This window comes from Letharia columbiana, assembly GCF_014066305.1.
Source record: "Letharia columbiana isolate WasteWater2 chromosome Unknown xpSc0000100_s0, whole genome shotgun sequence".
Lineage (NCBI taxonomy): Eukaryota > Fungi > Ascomycota > Lecanoromycetes > Lecanorales > Parmeliaceae > Letharia > Letharia columbiana.
The window spans coordinates 15,744-39,341 of record NW_023501175.1 but is presented as its reverse complement, the minus strand read 5'-3'; the positions used below and the strand labels follow the sequence as shown (position 1 = coordinate 39,341).

At 38.6% G+C, this 23,598-nt stretch overlaps 8 protein-coding genes across 8 annotated transcripts; 7 read left to right on the top strand and 1 right to left on the bottom strand.

Annotated features, from left to right (window-relative positions):
- Positions 1-1,978: 1,978 nt before the first annotated feature.
- Positions 1,979-2,605, top strand: HO173_013291 (uncharacterized protein; the record flags this gene model as incomplete). Its single annotated transcript, XM_037315114.1, has 1 exon — positions 1,979-2,605. The coding sequence occupies one exon, from the start codon at positions 1,979-1,981 to the stop codon at positions 2,603-2,605; it is 627 nt and encodes a 208-aa protein (XP_037158003.1).
- Positions 2,606-2,619: 14 nt separating this feature from the next.
- HO173_013290 (uncharacterized protein) lies at positions 2,620-2,915 on the top strand (the record flags this gene model as incomplete). Its single annotated transcript, XM_037315113.1, has 2 exons — positions 2,620-2,664; positions 2,709-2,915. The coding sequence occupies 2 exons, from the start codon at positions 2,620-2,622 to the stop codon at positions 2,913-2,915; spliced, it is 252 nt and encodes an 83-aa protein (XP_037158002.1).
- Positions 2,916-2,993: 78 nt separating this feature from the next.
- On the top strand, positions 2,994-3,272 carry HO173_013289 (uncharacterized protein; the record flags this gene model as incomplete). The annotated part of the gene is made up of 1 exon (XM_037315112.1): positions 2,994-3,272. The coding sequence occupies one exon, from the start codon at positions 2,994-2,996 to the stop codon at positions 3,270-3,272; it is 279 nt and encodes a 92-aa protein (XP_037158001.1).
- A 446-nt stretch (positions 3,273-3,718) lies between these two features.
- HO173_013288 (uncharacterized protein) lies at positions 3,719-3,985 on the top strand (the record flags this gene model as incomplete). Its single annotated transcript, XM_037315111.1, has 1 exon — positions 3,719-3,985. The coding sequence occupies one exon, from the start codon at positions 3,719-3,721 to the stop codon at positions 3,983-3,985; it is 267 nt and encodes an 88-aa protein (XP_037158000.1).
- Positions 3,986-12,969: 8,984 nt separating this feature from the next.
- Positions 12,970-14,112, bottom strand: HO173_013287 (uncharacterized protein; the record flags this gene model as incomplete). Its single annotated transcript, XM_037315110.1, has 1 exon — positions 12,970-14,112. The coding sequence occupies one exon, from the start codon at positions 14,110-14,112 to the stop codon at positions 12,970-12,972; it is 1,143 nt and encodes a 380-aa protein (XP_037157999.1).
- A 2,859-nt stretch (positions 14,113-16,971) lies between these two features.
- On the top strand, positions 16,972-18,015 carry HO173_013286 (uncharacterized protein; the record flags this gene model as incomplete). The annotated part of the gene is made up of 2 exons (XM_037315109.1): positions 16,972-17,532; positions 17,584-18,015. The coding sequence occupies 2 exons, from the start codon at positions 16,972-16,974 to the stop codon at positions 18,013-18,015; spliced, it is 993 nt and encodes a 330-aa protein (XP_037157998.1).
- Positions 18,016-19,058: 1,043 nt separating this feature from the next.
- Positions 19,059-20,622, top strand: HO173_013285 (uncharacterized protein; the record flags this gene model as incomplete). The annotated part of the gene is made up of 3 exons (XM_037315108.1): positions 19,059-19,472; positions 19,538-19,620; positions 19,680-20,622. The coding sequence occupies 3 exons, from the start codon at positions 19,059-19,061 to the stop codon at positions 20,620-20,622; spliced, it is 1,440 nt and encodes a 479-aa protein (XP_037157997.1).
- Positions 20,623-21,376: 754 nt separating this feature from the next.
- On the top strand, positions 21,377-22,618 carry HO173_013284 (uncharacterized protein; the record flags this gene model as incomplete). The annotated part of the gene is made up of 2 exons (XM_037315107.1): positions 21,377-21,776; positions 21,831-22,618. 2 exons carry the CDS (start codon positions 21,377-21,379, stop codon positions 22,616-22,618), a joined length of 1,188 nt encoding a protein of 395 aa, XP_037157996.1.
- Between the last annotated feature and the right edge of the window lie 980 nt (positions 22,619-23,598).

The following is a 23,598-nucleotide window of genomic DNA, read 5'->3' as shown; positions in this document are numbered from 1 at the left end:
GGACAGAGATGGCAAATCATGCTCCATTTTCAAGAGATCGTACCAGAGCAAGTATCATGACAAAGTCGCTGGATTACAACATCGCTGTCAGGATTGCGTATGTGAGGGGGGTTGTCGAACCACGGAAGACATTTCGAGATTTAAGACCGGCAGGACATGTCTTGAGGCCCAACACTTGGGCCCGAAGAGGAATATGGACTCGGAAAGTACGTACTCCCACCAAAGACTCGCTGACCCCAATTTTCTTGAGATCGGTCGCAAGATTAGTGCTACCGTAGCAGAACGGGAAGGGCAGCATCGACTCCATTGACTTGGGGAACAATGCTACCGCATACGGGCCTCTTTTCATCTGGGGCGCATCTCGTCGTCTCAACCGTAGACATCTTCGCAACTAGTCTCGCAGGCTTGCCTGGAGATCATGACAGCAGCAGCGGAACGGATTGAAGTGGTGATTCCAGTAAAGGGAGAAAATCCTCGAGAGATGGAGAACGCTCAAGCAAGATGGCAGAAAGCAGTGTATGATCTCGAAACCCAGACCAATAAGAGTGGAGAGATGAATGAGAAAGTGTTCCTAATCGTTCGCTCCCGGACGAAGAGAAGTCATGCAACGCAGAGGGAGATGGAGGAGGTAGTTGACGCACACCATCACCGTCTACTAGCAAACCTGGATGATAATTGAAAACAATACTTCCAACTTGACACAGACTCTAGAGACCAACAGGGCCATTGCAGGTTGTGGAGAGCATGCAGCTAGCCTCGTGCTGGCATACGAGAGATTCAGCACGAGGTGGACAAGTAAAGCAAGATACTTATGGCACCTGAGATTACTTATGCTTCGCTCACCACTGCACCTGAATATTCCGGCCGATATAATACCACAATCGACAATTTTTCCGGACACCTTTGGCCAATGAGGATGTCGCAAAGTTAGCAGCCGAGGGAATTTACATTAGGGAGTTTCAGACCACTTTTTTTTTTGCTGTGGAATCGTGGAATATTCAGACTTTCAGCTATGACAAAATGGATTGGTCTGAATTGGTCTGAACACCCCCACTACCAAATAGGCTTCTTTGGTGGATTTGTGATAAATCCGCTTAGTCATTGCCCGAGAAAACCGTGTAATCTTCCCCGTATCTAATCCTTAGGGGTTAACCCTAACCCTAACTTACCCGTAAGGGCTTTCTTTCGCGCCATTGAGGGGGGGGGGATTCCGCGACGGCGTGGTAGGAACGACGGTAGGAGCGACGGTAGGAAAGACGTAGACGTGTGGGAGGTGATAGCAATGGGAGGTAACAGTAGCAATGGGAGGTAATAGTAGTAGTGGTAAGAAGGAAGGCCTTCTAATTGAATAGATTTGCTACGAGATGTAGAATATCGACACGAGAAATCCACCAAATGGGCCGATTTTCTTCACCAATGCTACCCCAGGGTAGCATTGGTGGATGGCGTGGATTTTTCAGATCGTGGGAAAATGAGCGATTTGCCACCAATAAAAAAAGTGGTCTGAAACTCCCATTGAACAGATGGATTGCTATTTTGTCACTGAAAACTCTGCTGGTATGGAATATGAGGAAGAGAAGGATAATCAACATCTCTGCGCGTCAGACTCAGATGCCAAGCATTTTGAGCATGACTAAGCTAGCGTGGAGCCTTTCTATCCATCTCCATCATAGTGGAACAGGCCTTCTCAGCTCACAGAACCGCATGACTGGCATGAACCCAATCGCAGATCCAGGCAATTGGGACAAAGCATGGGCTAGTCGCCGTTGTTGATACTCGAGGTACTCTACCAGCCCCTCGCGGTAGTGGCGGGTCAGTGCATGGCGGGTCAGGGCCAGGTACCGTGAGTACGTCCTCGAGAGCTGGTTCGAGAACTCTCCCTTCTCGGCGCCGAATTCTCACTCCTTCCAGGCTGCAGGTCAGACATCACTCTGTCTCTTTGCGTCATCTCATGTCCAAGTAATCTGTCTCCATTACTATGACTGCTCTCTTTGCTTTATGCCTATTTACACTTGCGTCTTCTGTATGCCCCCACTCACTTCCCACTGTAGACCTAGACTATGAGGTCCACCAGGCTATTGCGTTCAACGTCGGTATCAACCCATGGTCACAAGCAATTCCCTTCCGCATGCATACTGACAGCCCCAAGACTTCCGGCGGCTACTATAAGTTCTTGAACATCCAATACGGCGAGCCTCCTATAGGCGACCTTCGAATTACCAGGTCCATCCCTCATCAGACGAAGAGCTCTGTTATCAACAGTGAGAGCGTGGAACGTGTCTGCCCACAGTCCAATCCTTTCTGGCCGGCGGTAGGCGGCCAGTGGCTATCAAACTACGAAAATGGTACCACATTCCCCTTTGAGCAAATCAACGAGACAGTCTTGACGAGTAAATACTCGGCGATGGTTCTCCCCGAGCCCGAGGATCCTAGGATCTCAGAAGATTGTCTCTACTTGGAGGTGATGGTGCTGCAGAAATTTTTGATGGTGCTCCAAATCCAACCGGCTCCAAGGACTCAAGCGGTGCGTCTGTTTTCGTCTGGATCTATAGAGGCGGATACAATTCCGGCTCCAAAGAGAGTGTCGGAAATCCAGCTCATTTAATCAAGGTTGCCGGTATGGCTAATGGTGAAGGCATGGTTTATGTGGCTATGAATTACCGCGTAAGTTCAAGACCGACTGTATGGCATCAACTTACACAAAATAGCTCGGCGTATTTGGCGGGATATCTGGACCAAGTCTATCAGCCAGCCAAAGCTTAGCGTTACAATGGGTACAGGAAAACATCCACCTTTTCGGCGGCGACCCGAACCGAGTAACAGTAATGGGGGACTCGGCCGGCGCAGGCTCCGTCGTGCTCCAAATAACAGCCTATGGGGGCACCAAGGACCCGTACTGTTCTAACAATCCATAACTCAAAGCCCGGCAGTCCTCACGGACCTCCCGGTACAATACCGACAAGGGGCTTTCCAGCAGTTTTTACAACTGTGCAATGTCTCCACCCTGCAAGAAGCTCGCCAAATGGGACACGGCCTCTCTGAATAGAGTCAACAACCTCTGGATCGGCTACGGTGATCACTACGGCGGTTTCATCGCCGGCCTAGTCTTCGACGGCGATTTCGTCCCTGATCTACCTGGCCACCTCCTCTTCGAAGGTCGTTTCAATAAAACAATGAAGAATACGAACGGCCATGACGCGAACGAAGGTGTGCTTTTCACATTACCCACTGTAAAATCCACAGCCTCCTTCGCCAGCCTTGTCGAGCTTTAACTGCCCAGCGTGAACAGCAGCATAGTCTCTTACATCACCGACGTGCTCTACCCCCCAGTTTTCGAGGTAGCTTACCCTACAATGACCAATTGAATCGTGGCATCACCTTCGCCAGCCAAGCAATAATTATATGTAATAACAACTACTTGACCGCGCCTTCAACAATCAAACCCACGGCTACATTTTTTCGTCCTCTCAGCCTTCCATGCAAACGACACGGCATACACCTTCTACAACGACCCTGGCTCCAACTATAGCTACGGCACTTACAACACGACTATCGCGCAAGCGATGCAGTAGCACGTCACCTCCTTCGTGGGAACAGGAATCCAAAGCGGCGGTTCCGCGTTCAACGACATCTCTACCTATGGCAATGGCACCGTTCTCAACCTCAACAACACCGGCCTACCTTTCCAGCCGATCCCAGACCCAGACGCAACGAATCGATGTCTCTTTTCCAACGGGCGCCGTTCGAGAACTCGGCGGCTGGGAATGCGCTCAGGGCGTTCTATGCCGACGGCACGAGCGGGAGCAATGGCACAAAGGGGAGTGGCAACTCCATCGTAGGAATTGACGGTGGAACATTGGGGCCGGGAGTGCAGACAGCGTCAATTTCATCGAGCGAAGATTTGAGTGTGGGCGCTGTGGGGTTGGTGAAGGTGGTGGAGACGGCGTTGGGTGCGATTGGTGCGGTTGCTGGGTGGCTGCTGTAGGAGCAGGAATAGTTTAGGAATTATTAAAATTATAAAAAGTCTTTTTTCGAGAAGTAGAGTTATATTTAATTATAAAGTGTTAAAAGAAAATATAATAAGATAAAGAAAAGAAATAAGAGGCTAGTTAAGTTATTTTACTTCGCGATCTAAAAGACTAATTAAGTTACTTTACTTCGCGATTATAAGTTATAAAGTCTTTCGAAATTCTCAAAATTTTCGAGATTCCCGAAATTTTCGAATCTGAGCTTCTATATAATAATATATTAGAAAATATAAGTTAATAAAGTAAATTATATTTATAATCTAGCGGCTTAATAAAGTTTAAAAATTATACTTTATTTAATATTTAGTTTAATAATATATTAATAGCGTAAGAAATAATTTTCACGCTATTAACTTATATAGAGATTCTAAGATTTCCTTTTTTAATACTTTCTTTACGAGCGTTTTTTGTATTTCGAATTATAGTTATAAATTAAATCCTTTATATTCTTTAAATTCTTAATTTTATATTATATATTATAGGCCTTTTTTTAATTCTTCTATTTTATTAGGTATTCTATAATATCTTTTTTATCTTTATTTTCTCGATTTGAAGGTCGACTAATATATCGATTAGCTAATTTTTAAATCTTATAATAATTCTTAATTATAAGCTTCTTCTAATTAAATATAAAAACTTATTCTTTTTTATAAGATTAATAATAAAAATCTTTTCTTTTAGATATAGACTCGAGTATTATAATAAAAATAATAAAATAAATCTTTTAAATAATTAGAAGATTAAGTCTATAGACTAAATTTTCGAACTTACTTAAGAATAATAAAAGATTTAACTCTCTAATTTAAAAGTTTTATATTCTTAAATTTAAGAAGATAATATCTCTTATAAAGCTTAATAAAAGCTTTATTCTCTTTCTTTATAATTAAAGCTTTATACTTTAAATTATATTTAAATTTTATATTAACTATCGCGAAAGCTAAGATATCTAAAGCTTTCTATTAATATCGAGTATAATTATTTATAATATCTATCTAATTCTTTATTAAGATATTTATTATATCGAATTTATTATTAAATTTTATATTATAGATAATCTTATTAAAAGTCTTTTCTATTAATATATTTATAAAGTTATTAAGACTATCTCTAAAATATATAAAGAATTTATCTCTTAGAAATTATTAAGAAATATAAGAAATATAAAATCTTAAAGTAATCTCTATTATCTAATTTATTCGTTTAGATTAATTATTAATTTATAAATAATAAGTAGTAAAGATAAAAAGCTTTATTTCTAAAGTTCTAAAGATAGCTTTTTAAAGATTCGAAAGAAACTTTAAATCTCTATTTAAAATAATAGCTTTAGAGAATTTTTAATTAGCGAGAGTAAGAAGTAAGACTTCTATCTATTCAATAGTATTTTATATATCTTTCCTTAATATAAATATATTTCTTTTAAAAAAATTATTAATAATAATTATTATTATATTAAATTTATTTTCTAAAAATAATAGTACTAGAATAAAATCGATAGTAATTATATAAAAAATTAAAGTAGAAATTATAATAAATTTAAGATTTTTATATAAAATATATCTTATAATCTAATTTAGCTAATACTTCAAGTAATAAATAATATACCGCTTTAAGCGTTAAATTAAATATCTTATATAGTAAATCTTTATAATTCTTTTATATAATCTATAAAAATTAATATAATTATAATTATTATAAGTAAACTTAAAAATCTTCTACTTTATCTTTTTTAAAATATAAAATTATTCTTACTTATTAAACTTATCTTAATAGTAGATAATTTTATCTTAAAGTAGAAATTATATATTTAAAAGTTTAATATATTTTATAGATTCTTATTTTTTAAGAAGCTATATCTTTTAAGTAATAAGAGTATTAAGAATCTTTAATTATTTCTTATTCTCTTAATAGTTAAATATAAGTTTAATATAAAATTTCTTAGATATTTCTATAAGTATTAAGTTATATATAAGAATTTTATTAAGAATTTCTAGATCTTAGATATTAAATTTCTCTTTTTACTTATAAAGTAATTTAGATAAAGCGTTAAGAATTATATTTTACTTATTAAGTCTTTATTATATATTTAGATTAAATTAAGAAGTATATTATAAAATATATATAAGTTATAAATTTATTTAATTAGAGAATAAAGAAGAAAGTATAATTTAATAAGTAATATCGGTGATAGTCGAGTAATCCGTAAAAATAATAATCTTCTTTTTTATTCTTTAACTTAGTATATAAAAAATCTTCTTTAAGATTTAAATTAAGATAATTACTTTTAATTTTATTAATTAATAATATAACTCTATAATATTTAAAAGCTTAAATAGAAATATAATAAATTAAATATTTATCTTAAAAAAAGAATTTTTTTAAGAATTATTTATTACGTAATATATTATAACTTCGAAATTATACTTTTTAGATTTATCGAGATTAATATAAAGTTAGTAATTAATATTATAATAATATAGATAAATTTTTATAATTAATATTTATTATAAAATATAAAAATTCTTTACTTTGTCTTTAGTAGAAGTAATCTTTATAGTCTTTGAGAAATTTCTATAAAGATAATTATTTAGGGCTGGAGATCGCTTTAAAAGTTTTATCTTTAAGCGTTATAGTAATTTAGAAATCTATATAAAGTATCTAACGTTTCTTCGTAATTAATTTATTATTTCTATATAGATTTTAAATACTTTTAAAAGTATAAGAAATTATATTTTCTTAATTATTATAATTCTTTTCTCGATGATAATAAGATTAAATCTATCTATCTTCTATTCTAGAAGCGTAATTAACGAGTATTTAAAATAGGATTTCTTAGATTTAAGAGTAATTTTAAATTTCGCGAAGAGGTAAAAGATTATTCTTAAGTGCTCGAAATAATCTTTTATATTTCGAGAAAAGATAATAATATTATCTATATAGTATCTAATAAAGTAATAATATAAATAAAGAAAATTATTTATTTTTCTCTAAACGTAAAATATTAAGTTTTTAAAACTTATTACTATTATATTAAAATACTTTAATTCTTAATAAGATATTATAATAAATCGTTATTAATAATCTTTTTTTATTAAAAAAAGATAAAACTATCTATTATAATTAATTATATTAATAAAAGTATATTCTTAAATTATTATAATAATATTATTCTATAGAGAAAGAGAATAATTATTAAAAATTATAATTTTATTAAAACCTCTAATATTAATAATAACTCTTTTCTTTCGCTTTAATATTTTCTTAAATCTAATATAGATTATCTTATAAATTATAAAAATAAAAAAAATAAAAAAAATTTATTTCTTAGATTAGCTTATCTTATCTTATATATATATCTTATTAAACTTTTTATTAATAAGCTTATAATTCTTTAAAGTTAGAGAATAAATCTTATTCTCTAACTTTATTAAAAAAGATTATTAATTTATAATAATTAATATTTATAATTATTTTAATTTAAAAAGATTAATAATATTATTAAAATCTTTTTAGATATAAGAGTTTTCTTCTAAGATACTTTATATTATATTAATATACTTCTATTTCTTATAAATAGTAATTTTATTAAATAGTCGAGTTTTAAAGTAAGATTTATAATTATTTTCTTAATAGTTAACTTTAATATAATAAGATTAATAAATTTCTCGAGTATAAACCTTTTATCTTCGGATATCTTAGTTATTAAAGAATAATTCTTTATTTAAATTAGATAACTTTCTTTAGCTTTATATTTAATTATAAAGTTAATTTTATAATAATAAGATATTATAAGTAAAGTAACGCTATTATTTCGAATAGAAATAAAGTTAAAATTTATATCTATAAGATATATATAAACTTTATTTATCTTTAATTCGAAAAGAAAGTCTTAATTAGAAAGTAGAATTTTATCTTATAAAGATATAGTAATAAATCTAATAGATTTTAAAGAAATAACTTAATATTATTTTAATCTTACGATTTATCGAATTCTTATATTATCTCTAGCGATAGCTTATATTAATATAGCGATATTTCTACACTTAGTAAGAATTACTTTCTTCTATAAAAGATCGATTACTACTTCTTCTAGATCGAGTATATTTATTTCTATTAGAAGATTTATCTTAAAATTATTTATAATATATATATCTTAAATAAACTTAATTATAATAGACTTTTTTTTTCAAAGTTTTATCTTTTATAAAAAAAGAAAGAGTAATTTATTTATTAATAGAATATTAATTTAAATTAATTTTATATAAGATAATCGAAGCTATATACTTCTTAATAGAGAACGAAGATATTAATCTCTTTAAGAAAACTCGATTCTCTATACTTATTAGATATTCGATATTTAGATATTCTAATTTTAACGAAGCTTTTAAAGAAAGACTAAATAGCTTAATAAGATAATATTATAATTAAAAGATTATTTTATTATTTAAATTCGCGGATATTATAAACTCGATTAACTCGAATTTCTTAGAAATAGATATCTTTATTAATAGTATTTTTTTAGAGATTTATATTAACTTCTCTAATAATAAGTCGAATATAGAATTCTTCTCTCTAAAAATCTTCTTAATATTCTTTAAAGAGGCTATTTAATAATAAGATTTCTTTTTAAAATAAATATATAACTAATTATTAGATAAAAACTTCTTTTAATATTTTCGATAAATTAGTAAATCTTTTATCTTATTTAAAATAATATAATAAATAATTAAGATAAACTCGATATCGACTTTCTTATTCTTATAATCGAATTTCTTATCTTCTAAAGTCTTATTCTTATATATATTATAAAAATAATTATTATTACTTATATAATATATCGAAGAATTCTATAAATATATAAAATTATAGTCTTTATAATAGCTCTTAGAAATAAAGCTCTTATTTTTAAGATTATAAAAGTATACTTTCTATAAGAATTAAGATATAAATATTTTTATAAATTCTTAATTATTATATCTTTAGTTATCGCTATATTATCTAATTAGATAAAATAAATATTTATTATAATTCTAGTAGTTTATTTAATTTAAATATTATAACTAATTTAACTAGGTGTTTTTAATTATAATTATAAATAACTACTTAAAAGCTAATAAAGCGTTTTTTAAAGCTTAATTTCTCGAAGTTATAATTAAAGTCTAAATCTAAGTCTAAGTCTAAGAATAAAGTCTATAGAAATTACTATTTAAGTAACTATATATAAGAAGATACTTAATTATCTTAATTCTATTAATAAGATATATAAGCTTAAAAAGTATAAGAGGGATATATAGGGAAATTTGATTATTATTAATATTTATAGTCTAGATATAATAATTTTAATTAATAAGAACGAGTATTATATATTTATAGACCTATTAAAAAAAGGCGAGAAGAAAGAAATAATCGCTTTTAAGCTTTTTAAAATCTATCTTATTATTCTCTAGAAAAAGATCTATTCTTATTAAATCGTTATTTATAATCTTAATCTTTATCTCTCTCTTATTCTCGATCTCGAACTTTCTTTCGTATATTTTTATATTATAACTTCTTTTATTAATTAAGATAATACTATAACTTCTTTCTATTATTAAGCTTCTTTATAAATTTATAAAGTATAATTTAAGAAGTTAAAAACGATATAATAGCTTATAACTCGATTTTTAAGTAATTCTATATCTAAATAACTTAAGTATACTTCTTAAAGATTTCTATTTATATAATATATTTAAAGACGCTCTATATATAGCTTATAGAATTATATCTATTATTAATATTATTAAAAGTATAAACTTATTTTATAAATTAATCTAAGATTAAGAATATAAATATTTTAAAATAATCTTATAGTCGAGTAAGCGTTCTTTTTAATTCTATTTAAAGTTATATTATTATATCTTTTTTATTTTAAAATAGAGTATTTAGTTATTAGAATAAGATAGCTTCTCGAAAATAAATTAAGAGATTTATATATATAATATTCTCTTCTTTAATTATAACGTAATCTTTTATATATTAATAAAAAAAAATACTTCTTAATATATAATTTCTTTACTATTAAAAATAATATTATTAATATTATATAATTCTTTAAGATTTAAATAAAAGAATTCTAGATTAAAGATATAAAAATTACTATTAGATTCTCTTAAAGTAGCTTATCTAGAAGATTCTAAAAGACTTTATAAGCTCTATTAAATCTATAATATTAGATATAAATTATAAATTTTTTAAAGTTACTTATATAACTTATAATATAATCTATTATATTATTAAATTTACTTTTATAAATAAAGATAATATTTATTAAGAACTCTCTTAATCTTATAAAAGCTAATTTTCGCTAGAATTAAATCTTAAAGCGGTATTTTCTAAGTTAAAAGATTCTAGCTAATTAAAAATCGATCTATTAAATTTATTATTAGAAAATCCTATATTTAAAAAATTTCGATATTTTTTATTATTATTTTTTAATATCTTATTAAATATAGCTTAACTCGATAAAAAGAGAATTTTATTTATTAAGTTTATTACTATATAGAGATTTTAGAAATTTAATATACTTAACTTTTTTAAAGCTTAATTTACTTTTAATATAGAATTTAAAAGTGATAAAAAGAAAGATAAAAATTAAGATTAATAAAGAGATTAAGATCTTCGCGTAAGAGTTATAGATAATAATAAAAAAATATTAATAAATCTTCTTTCTTTATCTTTATCGAGCTTAAAAAGAGAAATTCTATTAAAATAAGAAAATCGAGTTATCTTTAAAAAAAGAAGAAGATAATAACTTTAAGAAAGCGTTTATATAACCTCTTAAGTCGAGGCTTAAATTCTTAAAAATAGAGATATTTTTAGATTTAAATTAAGTTATTTTAGCTTATTAGATAAGAAAGTAATTACTATTTATATAAAGATAATAACTACTTTTACTAAAGTATTTATAGATTTAAAATTATAATTTTAGAAAAGAGAATAGATAAGAGGTTTCTCTAATTGAGTAATCTTCGAAGAAGAGATTAAATTAATACTCTAAGATTAACTCTTATTAAATATATAAATTTTAATTATATAGAACGTCGATAGATAGATTATAAGTCTATATAATCGATTTAATAATCTAATAATAATTCTTATTAAGAACCTACTTATAAAGTTTAGAATTTTTTATTAAGAAAGCTTAAAATTAAAAGATAAGTAAAATCGTTAAGTCTAATAGAATAGATTTTCTAACTTTATCGATTATAAATAGTTATACTCTATTATAAAAAGATATAGAGAGAATATAAAAAGAAAGATTTATCGAGAAGAAAGGAAAGTGTTAAGAATAAGAGATAAGTTTTCTTTAAGAGAAGGAAAGTTATTTAAAAAGATAAGGGGAATTAAGTAGCTTCTATAGCGGTTCTTTCTTTTAGAAAAAGATTCTTTCTTTAAGAAAGTAATAGAAGTAAAACTTCTTAATATAAGAATAGTATCTTTAATACGGAAAATAATAAGAATAATAATTAAAGAATATAGAAAAGTCGTATATTACTATTAATTATTAGGGATACTATATAAGAAGTATATATATACTTCTAAAAAGAAGTTTCTACGAAAGAAGGAAAAGATGATTCTTAGTTCTAATTGTAATTGATTAATTAATTAAGCTAAAGCTATAAACGTTCTCGAAGAAAGAAAAGAAAGCGATATACCAAGTCACGCTAGTAAGGTTTCTCGAAGAAAGGAAAAAAAAAAATATAATATATTAAATTATAAATAAAATAATTAAAAAAAAAAAAAAAATTATTAAAAAAAAAAAAAATAATTTTTTTTTTTTTTTTAATAAAAAAAAAAAAAAAAAAAAAATAATTATTAAAATTATTATAAATAAAAAAAAATTAAAAAAAAAAAAAAAAAAAAAAAAAAAAAATTTTAAATATTTTTTTTTTATATTTATAAAAAAATATAAAAAAAAAAAAAAAAAATATTTTTTTTTTTTTTTTTTTTTTTTTTTTAAAAAAAAAAAAAAGAAATAAAGGGGGGGTAAAAAAAAAAAAAATTGGGGGATTATTTTTATAGGAAGTTTGGGGAGGGGGGTGCTAGCCTTAATACTAATTTTCTAGTTTCCCAATGATTACGAAAATAGGGGTAGTATAGGTACTCAGCGAACCGCATAGCCAATGCTTTACCAAGCTTTGCGAGCGTCAGCGACACTCTTCATCAATGACAAGCGAGTCACACAGATCCGTAATTATTGATTGGAAAGGTACACGCATCCGCTCTCGTTCATGTCATACTCGTATGATCTAGAGCTGGGGACAGTTGAAATGGTTGGTTTTCAGGCTTAAACCGCATCAACTACTGGATTTGGATATCGAAACTGCATCAACTATCTGGTGTACTAGAATATTAAAAATCGAAACCGACTATCCACTATCAGTGCGACTAATAGTGCAGCAGTTTTGATAATCTAAAAATCAAAAACTCGCCGGGTAAGACATACACATAGGGTTCGTCTGCTACGAAGGAGAAGGCCCTTCTGCGCAAGGATTATCGGTGTGGGTAGGTAGATTGTCTACAGCTTATCGTGACCTAATGGTCGCCGGAGCTCTTGTTGAACTCTCCATCGCCCGACGACGATGTTGCTTCTCCAAATTCGACTCGGTTGCCTAGCTCAGATGCATCTTAAAAACAACAGCTGCTCACTGCCGGCGCTCAAGCGCACAATACTTTCTCGCCGCACTTGGAGTGGCTGCAGCCTTTCGCATGCCATCCTTACACGCGGCCTCCTTCAAGCCTTCGACTTTGTGCCTCAGCTTATTCCGACTCTCCGCCCTCGGACCCGGCGTCCTTCACGCCGTGCAGTCTTGTCTTTGCATTTGAGGCTCCACATGCACCTCGTATGCGCCGTCCTGATAGCCCTACGAATTCATCATCAGCCCATCCAGATATCTTAACCCCCTCATCCATCCTCCGCCTTAACGCGCCGTGTAGTCGGCGAGGGATCGTCCAGCGCGCGATAATACCCTTCCATCTCCCCCCTGGCCTTATCCCAGAGCGCCGCCAGATCTTTCAGGCCAAACTCCTCGATCCTGTGTTCGCCCTTCCACAGCTTCTCATGCACCGCGTGCACGCCGTGCTCGTAGTCTTGGAAATTGGGGCTGTTGATGACCCAATCGTACCGGATGCTCTTCCACGGCAGGGGCCCGTCGAGCCGGTGCGCCTCGATCAGCAGATTCTGCTCCGGCTGCGCAGGGTCGAAGCGACCTTCCTCGTGCAGCACCGACGTGTAGTAATCGTACATCTCCTGCGAAGGGGCCGCGAGGAGAAAGCCGGCATTCACCTGCTCGAGCTCGCCGTATTTCGCCATGGACTCATAGTACTTTTCCTCCGTTTCGGAATCGTGTTCCCGACCACCGCCGTTCGTCATGCCTGCAAACATATAGGTAGCTGGAAGCGGTATCTTGTCGCCCTCTCTCTTCTTATCCTGCAGCGGCGCGATCACTTCCGTGGCCGGATCCTGGAACACGCCGTCGAGTCGGCGCACGGGCAAGACGTCCGCGTCGAGGAGGAGGATCTTCTCGTACTGCGTCTGCTGGAACACGCGCAGTTTCGTCATGACGTCGACCCAGAAGGGGTTGCCGATCGAGAACCAATCCGGCAACGGGACATCCTCAACGACGATCACCACCGCGCCGTCTTTTCGAAGTCGGGCACGTTTCCGCTCCGAAACGCCTTTCGTGGTCAGGACGACGAAGGGAATCGAGGTGTTGGAGCGAGTTTCCGAGTTGTGCATCAGCTGGTAGCCCATGACGCGCGTGGAGTAGAAATAGATGTCCTCGTTATCATCGTCGAACTCCTTGTGCTGCCAGTTGTCTGCCAGAAAAGCCACGAATGCAAAGGGAGACTGAGCGGCTTCATCTTCTTGTTTGGCCGGCGGATTCACTTTAGTAGCGTTTGCAAGTGGTGCTGTTTGCCGAGAGTCGGACAGCAAATCGGATGGTTGATATGACTTGGTGGCATGAAAATGAGCGAGTTTGGCAATGGTGGTGAGGGCTATGGCTGCCAAAAGAATGTACGAAACGAAACGGACGTTTACGGGCATCGTGAAGGGACAGGAAAAATAAATCGAGGTGATGGATTTGCCAGAAAGAAATCAATCCCCTCCCACGACCACAAACAACAGGTGTCTACCCCGGACGGTAAGCCAACGAACGAACATTTCGCTTCGCAAATTAATGTGTGTCGAAACAACGGCTGTTTCCGGTCAAGAACTTGAAAACCTGAGACTAATGGCGCTGCCAGATAGTAAAGATAGCCCCATTAGGAATCGAACCTAAAACAAACTAAATCCCTTCCAACAATAATACGACCACAGCCAACAGGCGTCCACCCCGGACGGTGTGGGCACTGGACATGATTTCAGTTCGGAATGACTTTTTGCCGGTAACTCCCGTGGTCAAGTGGCAATTAGCACCACCCTGGTTCCAGGGCCAGCATTTGGGGGCTGGACTGGGATATATCGCTTACTTGGCCCGGTTTCGAATCCGAAGCGTGAGTATTTGGGTTTTCAGTCGTATTTGTAAGACTGTGGAAGTGAGGAGATAGGGGGTATAGCGTAGGTACAGGATAATAATTTCAGTTAGGGATGACTTTTTGCCGGTAGCTTCTGTGGTTGAGACTTAAGTGGCAATTAGCACCACCCTGGTTCCAGGGCCAGCAGCGTCCACCCCGGACGGTAAGCCAGCCAACAAACATTTCGCTTCGCAAATCAATGCGTCGCATGTTCCCGGTTGAGAGCGTTATATTGAACCCTGAGACTAACGGCGCTGCCAGATAAACTAAAAACAGAACGAGAAGCAGCAGTGACAGTATCTGTCCGGGAAATGGGATTTAGTAAGGATTAGAGAAGCTTGCGACAGGCTTTGTGCAGCGAATCGACGAAGAGGAAGAAGACGGTGTAAAAGGAAGAATGAGATGTGTGAAAGTTTACAGGGGACTTGTGAGTGAGGTCTTTTGAGAGAATAGCGGGGCGGCAGAGAATGACGATTAGTAGACTAGAATAGAACAGTGATCTCGTCACAGGGCCAGCTTCACGGTATTGCACCGCGGTCGTTAGAAACCTTGGAACGTTTCTTAGGGCCCCTTCGGTAACCACATATTTTCAAAATATGCCAACATATTTTCAACTTAGCGTACTATTAATACACGGTTACGTTCGGTAACCATATTTTCACTTGCCAGGCCACATTGCACATTGAAAATATGTAAATTATGGGTTGACCCATAATTTGAGGCCCAATGTGCGCTAAGCACACAGAAATAATGGACATTTATGACTGCAATAGCGATATTTTTCATTTTCATGACTGATAGCCACATTTCATAACTGCAATAGCTATATTTCAGTCATGGATGACTCTCTATTTGAAGAGGTAGCTGCAAGTGTCATTCTTACTACTACTCAGTACTATTCTTCTTATTATAACAGGAGACGGGGTAACGACGGGGGCAATAGAAGCATTAACAATGGCCAAAGCCTGTACAGCAGTAGGTATATCAGCCATAAGATTTGTCTCTGACGAGAAAGAATTTTTCGACTATCCTACTGTTAGCAGCAGCCCCTACGGGGGCCCTGCGAAGGCCCTGCGAGAGCCCTATTTAGGTCCAAATAGGGGTGTCTGGCTGTCAAGCGCAGACACCCCCGGGACCAGGCTTTTTTAGCTGAGTTGCTAACACCTACATTCGATTCTTACTCAGCGAGATCACAAGGTTACCGAACGAAACCGTACATATATTTAACATATTTTCGAGTATCTACTAGTGCTGTTTTGAACCCACATTTCATTTGCCAAGAGGTGGGGTAATATATGTTGGCATATTTTGAAAATATGTGGTTACCGAAGGGGCCCTTAGATTCTAAAGTATGGAAGGATCTTAAGCATCCAGCCAAGCAAGCTATACTACATATGGCTAGCTATACCACTGGAACGTAGTGCTACGACTAGTATAATTTACTGTTTAGTGACGGTCACCTTTTGGTCTAATCGTAACGATGAGCAAAACCCGTCCCGCTTCTACTCCGACAGTCAATTAATATAGTAGTTGATCGCGTGGAAAAAACATAGAACAGGAATCTGTCATCCCAAGCATGCCGCTCCAAGTCCAAGTAATTATAGCGCGGATTGGCCCGGATGAAGATATACAGGCCGCCTCCTAGATCTCGTGTTTCACTATGGTAGATTTGATTTGCGGATACTCGATTCAGGAATAAATTAGTGTAAGTGATATTAGCCTCGTGGAATTCTTTGATTGTCGCCAGAACCGAAGTACGAGCCAACTCGATCTCGGATGGTGATGACGCCTCTCTGGGCGTTTTATCGTTGACAAATGAAGAGCAGAGCGAGTTCGACTGTCAAGATACTTGTTTCGTTCAAAAATTACGATTCTACTGGCTAGTTGCAAATTTTTTCTCGCGTCCGGTCCAAGTTGCTTTGACTTCATAACCCGAATTCGGGTGCATCAACGAGAATCATTGCTTCCAACAATGAATCAAGGACGACACGATCCCGTAGTATCGAGGACAGACGAGGAGAAATGCGGGTGCGCTCTTTGAACGGACTTGTTGCTGCTCTGCTTCGGAAGACAATCAATCGGCCATGCATCGTGATCCGAAAAGACTCGACAAGACTAGACTTGAAGGACAATCGGCACAATCGACAGCTCTATATTCGGTGCTCGGGAAGTTGATTCCGCTCCAAGAGTTTGCCCAACATGGCTGTTGGTACTGGGACCTTGGTCTTGCGCAAGCTGCCTTGCTTGGAACTGTATTAACTGCCCGAGATCGGGTCCTAGAATTAGGCAGTCCGGCTCTGGTCGATCTAGGTAAGGAACTTACAAAAGGTAGTCTGCACTCTCAGCTCACGCACCATTCTTTTCATCTTTTCTTTCTGTATCCCACACGATGTTTTCCAGGTCCGCTTTCTTCACGGGGCGTACTCCTCCAGTGCCTGAAGCCTTCCCAAAAAGTGCTACCGCTCGCGGAAAACAGAAGGACAAGAATGAATTGGAACAGAACCAATCTGCACCCCATTCGCCCTCCCCAGAGACATCAAGAGCTTCGAGGTCCTCAAGTCCTATCCAGCCCCAGTTGAGAGACTCGATTAACAAGAGCTCTTCCAGTTTCATCGGCAAGAACGCCAGCCCTGATCATCTAGATGTTCTAGCTGAGGCGGCCACGTCGAGCCGTGCGAAGGGCGCAGAGACTGAGGCTCGCGCGCGCGAACTGATTGAAAAGGAAGGTCTGAATCAGGCTGAGAGGATAAGCAGCATGGCTGCTGAGAAAAGACACTTCGTTGAGATGGTCCAAAAGCAAGCGGTCGAAGAGGCGACGGACCCCAACCACAAGAGTTTGTGTAAAAAAGTTGGAGAGATGGTAGGGCAGGACCTCGCAGAAGTTACAATTTACCCAATGCTTGATATCGAGCATAGTGATAAGGCGATGATTGCAAGAGTCAAGAATCTGGTATTATCCGTCTCTTTGTCTGACTGATAATTGCTGTGCTGAGTGGGGTAGCTTGGTCCTAGTATTTCCGGAGATGACGTTGTGCTCGGGAAGCCATTTGTTGCTGAGCAGGAAGACAGTATGGCAATATTGGATGATGAATCGCTCTGCGGGATTCTCGTGACAACACAAAGTCTCCGCGGGGCAGTCAGAGTTGCTGACCTTGCCAATCTCAAGAAGCAAAGAGAGAAAGGTTTCGTCGGATATGGGGAGGTTAAGACCCACCCTAAAGAGCTGTGGGATTTTCTTGTTATGATCGTCAAACGCGGTCAAAATGCTGTTGTTGAGGGGAGCCCCACATTGCGGTTGTTCATGAGAGTGGCGCAGGGGACTGCCGAGGACGTTGCAATGCTTGCCGCTGAGGATGCCTGGCTTTTTAGAACGCCCGCGCATGTTGGGATGCCCTCTGCTGTATGGCATAATTATGATTTCACCAAAAAATGACATTGGGCTTCTCTTGGCTTTGGAAGACGGAGAACAGCGCCCCCGTACGGTCAGTGAGATGGCGCGGTCAACGAGATAGGATATCAGACAACAGAGTCTGCTTGACGCAGAGCTAGAATAGAATTATACAAGTCATGGCATACGAAACATGTTGCACTCACATCGTGAATCTCCTTAAACCACATAACAAAGAGCTCAGAAGCGGGTAAGGTCTCGCTCGTGGTAAAGCTGAGCTTTATTTCATCCGACGCTAGCTTTCACTAATCTTGCCTTGCTTTGGTGAACACTCATGGGAGCTCCCCTCCTTGACCTTCTCCGTCAGTCACGGGACTCGTGTTCAAGTGGCGAGTTGAGCGTCACTGCAAGAATTCCCTTCTAAAAATCCGCATGCCAAAGTGCCCTGCAGTTAATGCAAAAACGAAAACCCCCATCTGCCGGAGGCAATATCTCTGGTACCTAGGGTAGGCCTTTCAAAAATTTATGATTGATTCATAACATCGACCACGATAGCTGCGTCGGGCTCCAGATTTCGGGCCAAGAGGAATCGGAATCGATGAATACTAATGGATGCTCATCGACGCCAGGTCCAGCTTGACATTCTTTATATAAAGTCTACTTGGAACGATTAAAATTGATGGACTGTTCGATGATGAATTGCTGGAGTATGGTAGGCAATTTGAGGCCATTATTGAAACGTGCTCTCCCGTGCTGTATTAATGTTAAGCTGCGACCGGCTTCCGCGTCGGCGCTTATTTCCCCTGACAATCGACCTATTCTTAGCGGTAACTGTAAGGTTTAGGCAGCTACTGCCGACTAACGACTAGTGCCTGGCGGAGGAATTTTACTTAGTCGGTATTTGCCGGAGAGTTTCATACATGGAATTGACCTAATAGCGGCGCGAGACCACCCCCTGTCGCCCAGGGCTGACAGAATATGCTGGTCCTCCAGGTTCGCCGACGACGGCGCGCAGACACTCTTTCATCCTCTACTCCTTCTTTGCGAATATTCTCTCGTTCAGGATCGCGCTGCCGTCTCTGCCCCAGATGTTGGGTGCCGGTATGCTCGGCACGTCGCCGAAGCACTTGGCCGCCCTCATGTTCTGTGCAATACCAATCTTCTTCTTTTTCTTCTTCTTCCACACACCGACTTCCTGGGACTCATCTTCCACAGTTCCACCCTCCAAGCCATCGAATCCCTGGTCCTCAATCGCCCTAGCGATAGAAGATACCAAGGACTTGGCCGACCAACGTGACATCTTCGACAGCACCCTCGAAGGTGGCGCAAGAATACGTCAAGCGTGCATGTTATTCAGCAGCGAGGATACCGCCCATCAGATGGGAGCGAACGCGGTGTACGAGCGATCTGTGAGGACGCACCTCAAGCATGCGGAAAAGTGGGGATATCCGAGTCATATTTTGAGAGAAGACATAATTGGGCACGGCAAATGGGAGGTGCTGGTACGATCCCATACGAGATCCTCCATATAACATGGACGCTGGAAAACTGATGAGTGGTCTTGTAGGTGTTTGGAAAGCTACTCTACCTGCAATCAATTATCATAGCGGAATTGACAAAACCCATTGGCAAGCGGGCCGAATGGATTGTGTATGTAGAGGAGGCACATTTTTCAGTTGGCTTGAAGAAACGTTAACACGATGATGCAGATGGTTCGACGCTGACACCATCATTCTCAACGAGAACATTCCCTGGTCCATATTCCTGCCCCCACGAGAAGATTTCAATGACATCCACTTCCTTGGCAACAAAGATTGGCACAGCTTCAACTGCGGCCTCTTCATGATGCGCATCAACGAATGGAGCGTCAACTTCCTCATTCAAGCCACAGCACTTCCGCTCCTAAGGCCTGACGTACCTCTCGGAGTCCCCATACCTAACATGGAACAAGACGCAATGAGATGGGTGCTGGATCAGGAAGGCTACAAAGAACATGCAGTCTATCAGCCTCGACTGTGGTACAATACTTTCGCTCAGGGGCCGGATAAAGAACCGGAGACAAAAATGGGAGACATGTTGATCCATTTTCCTGGCGTCGAGCACAAATACCCACTGATGGGACATTGGCTGGATATCGTGGAGAACGAGCCAGAGAAGGTCAACATACCGCTTGCCAACTTGACACTACACAGCAACATCAAAGGCTTCTGGGCAAACCTAAGGACCGCAAAGCAGGCTTTGCACAACGCAACGGAGTATACGACGGCAGACATCGTCGTGCAGCAGGTCTTCAACAAGCATCCAGAGCTGGGCGACGAATTGAAAGAGACTTCTAGGAGACTCGAGCGTTTGGTCTACGAGGAACCATTTCAGCAAAAGGAATTGAAGGAAGCTACGCTCTTGGTTGATGCTGCGCTGAGCAGAGCGTCCAATGCCAAGGCGGAGGCCGAGAGACATGAGGCGCAACAGAAAGAGCAAGCGAAAGCCAAAGAGGAGAAGAAGAAGCAGAAAGAAGAGGAGGAAAAGAAGCAGCAGGAGGAGAAAGAGAAAAAGGAGCAGCAGGCAAAGGAGACAAAGCAGGCCAAAGAGCAGCAGCAAAAGGCTGGACAAGGAGACAAGCAAGCCGAGGACCAGCAGCAGGGATATCATTGAAAAAAGCAATCGAGCACGCCAAAGAATGAGCAGAGGGCAACGACCATCATCAGCAAAACCCATACAACAATATGACCCCGAGAGCCTCGGCCCCTCCCATTTCAGCACTCGACGGCAGTGCCTGCGGTTCGGAAGGCTAACATGGTCCCTTGCATGCGCAGATGGCTACCATGGTCAGAAAACGTGGCAGTCCGCCAGTGATAGAGGAAGGATGCAGAATGGAGTCGATGAGTGTTACAGGTTCCTGTCACACTCAGTCTATCACAGACATTCGATGCTACTACGGCTTTTATTTTTGTTTGGATACGGGCATTCGTGTACACATACATCGGCGTTAAGCATTCGCCCATTGCATGGTGGACTTTCATCTACCCACCAGATTTGATACGAGTCGAAATACGACACGAATAGCCCTTGGTACTTTGATTTCCGCAACACTCTCGTGTGAAGTCTCGATCCTGGCGGCAGCGAAACCAACGCTCTCGGCGAAACGCTCGAGGCCCTTATTCTGTAGAAGTCGGAAAATAGCTGGGCGTTTCATTACGGTTTTCGCGGCTTTGCCGCTCATGGGGAATCCCAGCATCGTTGAAACTGTTGGACACCCCTCACCGCCCTACCGACTAATTTCAGGGGCCAACACGATACTTGCGACGCTCCTGGACATGGAAGCCGACATAGGCTACGGGGCTGACGTTGTATGTGTAGAGCATACCATCCACCAGCATGTACTCCGAGGTTGCTGTCTCCACGCACCATGCTGTCGCCGGTATCCCAACTGACTTCGCACCGCATTCTCACTACCGGCGCCATTCTTGCAGTGATCTTCATCATACTTCTCACGCTCTATAATCCTCGAGATGCCACAGCAGCCTCAAATGGCTCGCTCGTACAACTTTCTGGTGACAAGCCCACATCCGATGCTACCATATCTACACCTGGGAACGAGCAAGAAACAGGAAAGATTACTGCGGACAATGGCTCTCCATCTGCAATAGCCGAGACCTCAGCAGTCGATGTCGCCATGTCCTCTGCTCCGGCAGTACCGAACGAGCCCAGAAGAGCGTTCGTTGCTTTCCTCGAGGCCCACACTGGCACGAACCGCGGCGACGAAGCACAAGGAATGACCACGGATGATGAGGACGATTATTTCGTGGGTGTGTCGCACCGACCGAACAACTTAATCTTCTTAAACCACTAACTTTAACCAGCCACGCGCGTTCTCGGCTATCAACTTATGCATCAGCCTGAGACTCGATCAAACACATCCATCCCATTCATCGTCGTCGCCTCCAGTGAAGTTTCCCAATCAAAGCGCGCAAGACTTGAAAAGGATGGTGCAAAAGTTGTGGTGGTGGACGGCATTAGCGATCCGGAATGGCTTGACACAAAACGACAATACCAGGGCATAATGACAAAACTGCGAGTCTTTCAGCAGACCGAATACGAGAAGATGCTATACATGGACGCAGACATGTTCATCACGCGGCGCCTGGACGCGATTTTTGAGGACGAAGGCACAAGAATTCAGCGACCGAAGAAGGAAGTGGACAACAAGAAAGAGGCAGCGCCGCTGCCCTCTTCCTTCATGTTAGCAGGGCAAGCCCAGCAAACCGACCGTGTGCACAAATACCCGCCCGACCCTTCGCTCGAATGGATGTGCTCCGGTTTCATGGTCTTCAAGCCTTCGCAGGAAATCTTTGAATACTACACGTCTATCATGGAACGAGAGAACTCTTTCGACCCTAACTTCCCGGATCAGAATTTGCTGAATTATGCACATCGGTGGGACGGGCCTATGCCGTGGACGAATGTGTATTACAAGTGGACCTCGACGTATCCGTCGATCAAGGAGTATGCGATGGGCGCTGCGGCGTTGCATGAAAAGTATTGGATGGACTACAATAGGGTTGAGGCGGAGGGGCAGAACATCATTGGGGATATGTGGTTGAAGGTGCATAGCGACATGGAGGCCTTCTACAGAGATAACAATGGGTGAAGATTGGGAAGCGAAGTAGTTCACGGTGCGTGAGAGGATGAAGGGGCTTTATGCCCTTCAGGGCCTTACCTACACCCAGTCGGCGGCGGCACTTCCCCGAAATTGGCTGCTAGCCGTGCAGTTCAATACCCTATCCCTTTGGGATCAGACTCAAGGCCAAGCACGACTTCCTTGAACATACTCCGACGCTTCTACCTCAACTCCAACTCGAGCTTGGTGTTACATGCCCTAGCTGCGACCCCTCGGACTCACTTCAAAGCATACGATCCCTTTCACAAGCCAAGGCTAAGCCAGAGTGGAAAACATTGGTCTGACATCTTTAGATGGACCAAGCTCTCACATTCACCCATCGCCAGATCCTACGTGGATGCTGCGGGGCCTTGACATCGGAGCGAGTTGACAGTCCCTGGCTTTTATTCTTATACTCAGCGTCATGTACCTACAATGGTGTCGTACTCAGCTTGATATAATCTTCCGAAAAAATATTACAGTAAACATTTGCAGGTTCCCCGTCGCTGTCTTTCAAAATTATCCCTCTACCTTACCTGACCTGCCAGCTGCTTCAACTCTAATACAAACCCTGCTCTACCTAATGGATGGATGCAGAAGTCAGGAGCCTGGTGCCGGGTTCAGATCAATGAACCGGACCGTCCGCGCGAAGAAACCTTCCTCCCAGCGAGGACTTCCCCACGGATCCAACATTCGAAGATGATGGGTGCGACGGCAGCTGAATATGTGACAGCATCCAGCGCGGCCCAGAAACCCCGATTCGATCCTTAAGGCCCCGAGAACGTCCCCTGGGTCCAAGACTCTCACCGGCCATTCTTATAATTATCACCGTGCATGACCAGATCGCGGCGCAATAACTTCACGCATCGATGCGAGTAGCGCAGGGATTGACGCACTCAACGACACTGCCGGCGCTCACAATAAACTTTTCCTTAAAAATTGTACGCGCGCGTTGGATTATAAAAGTAGCT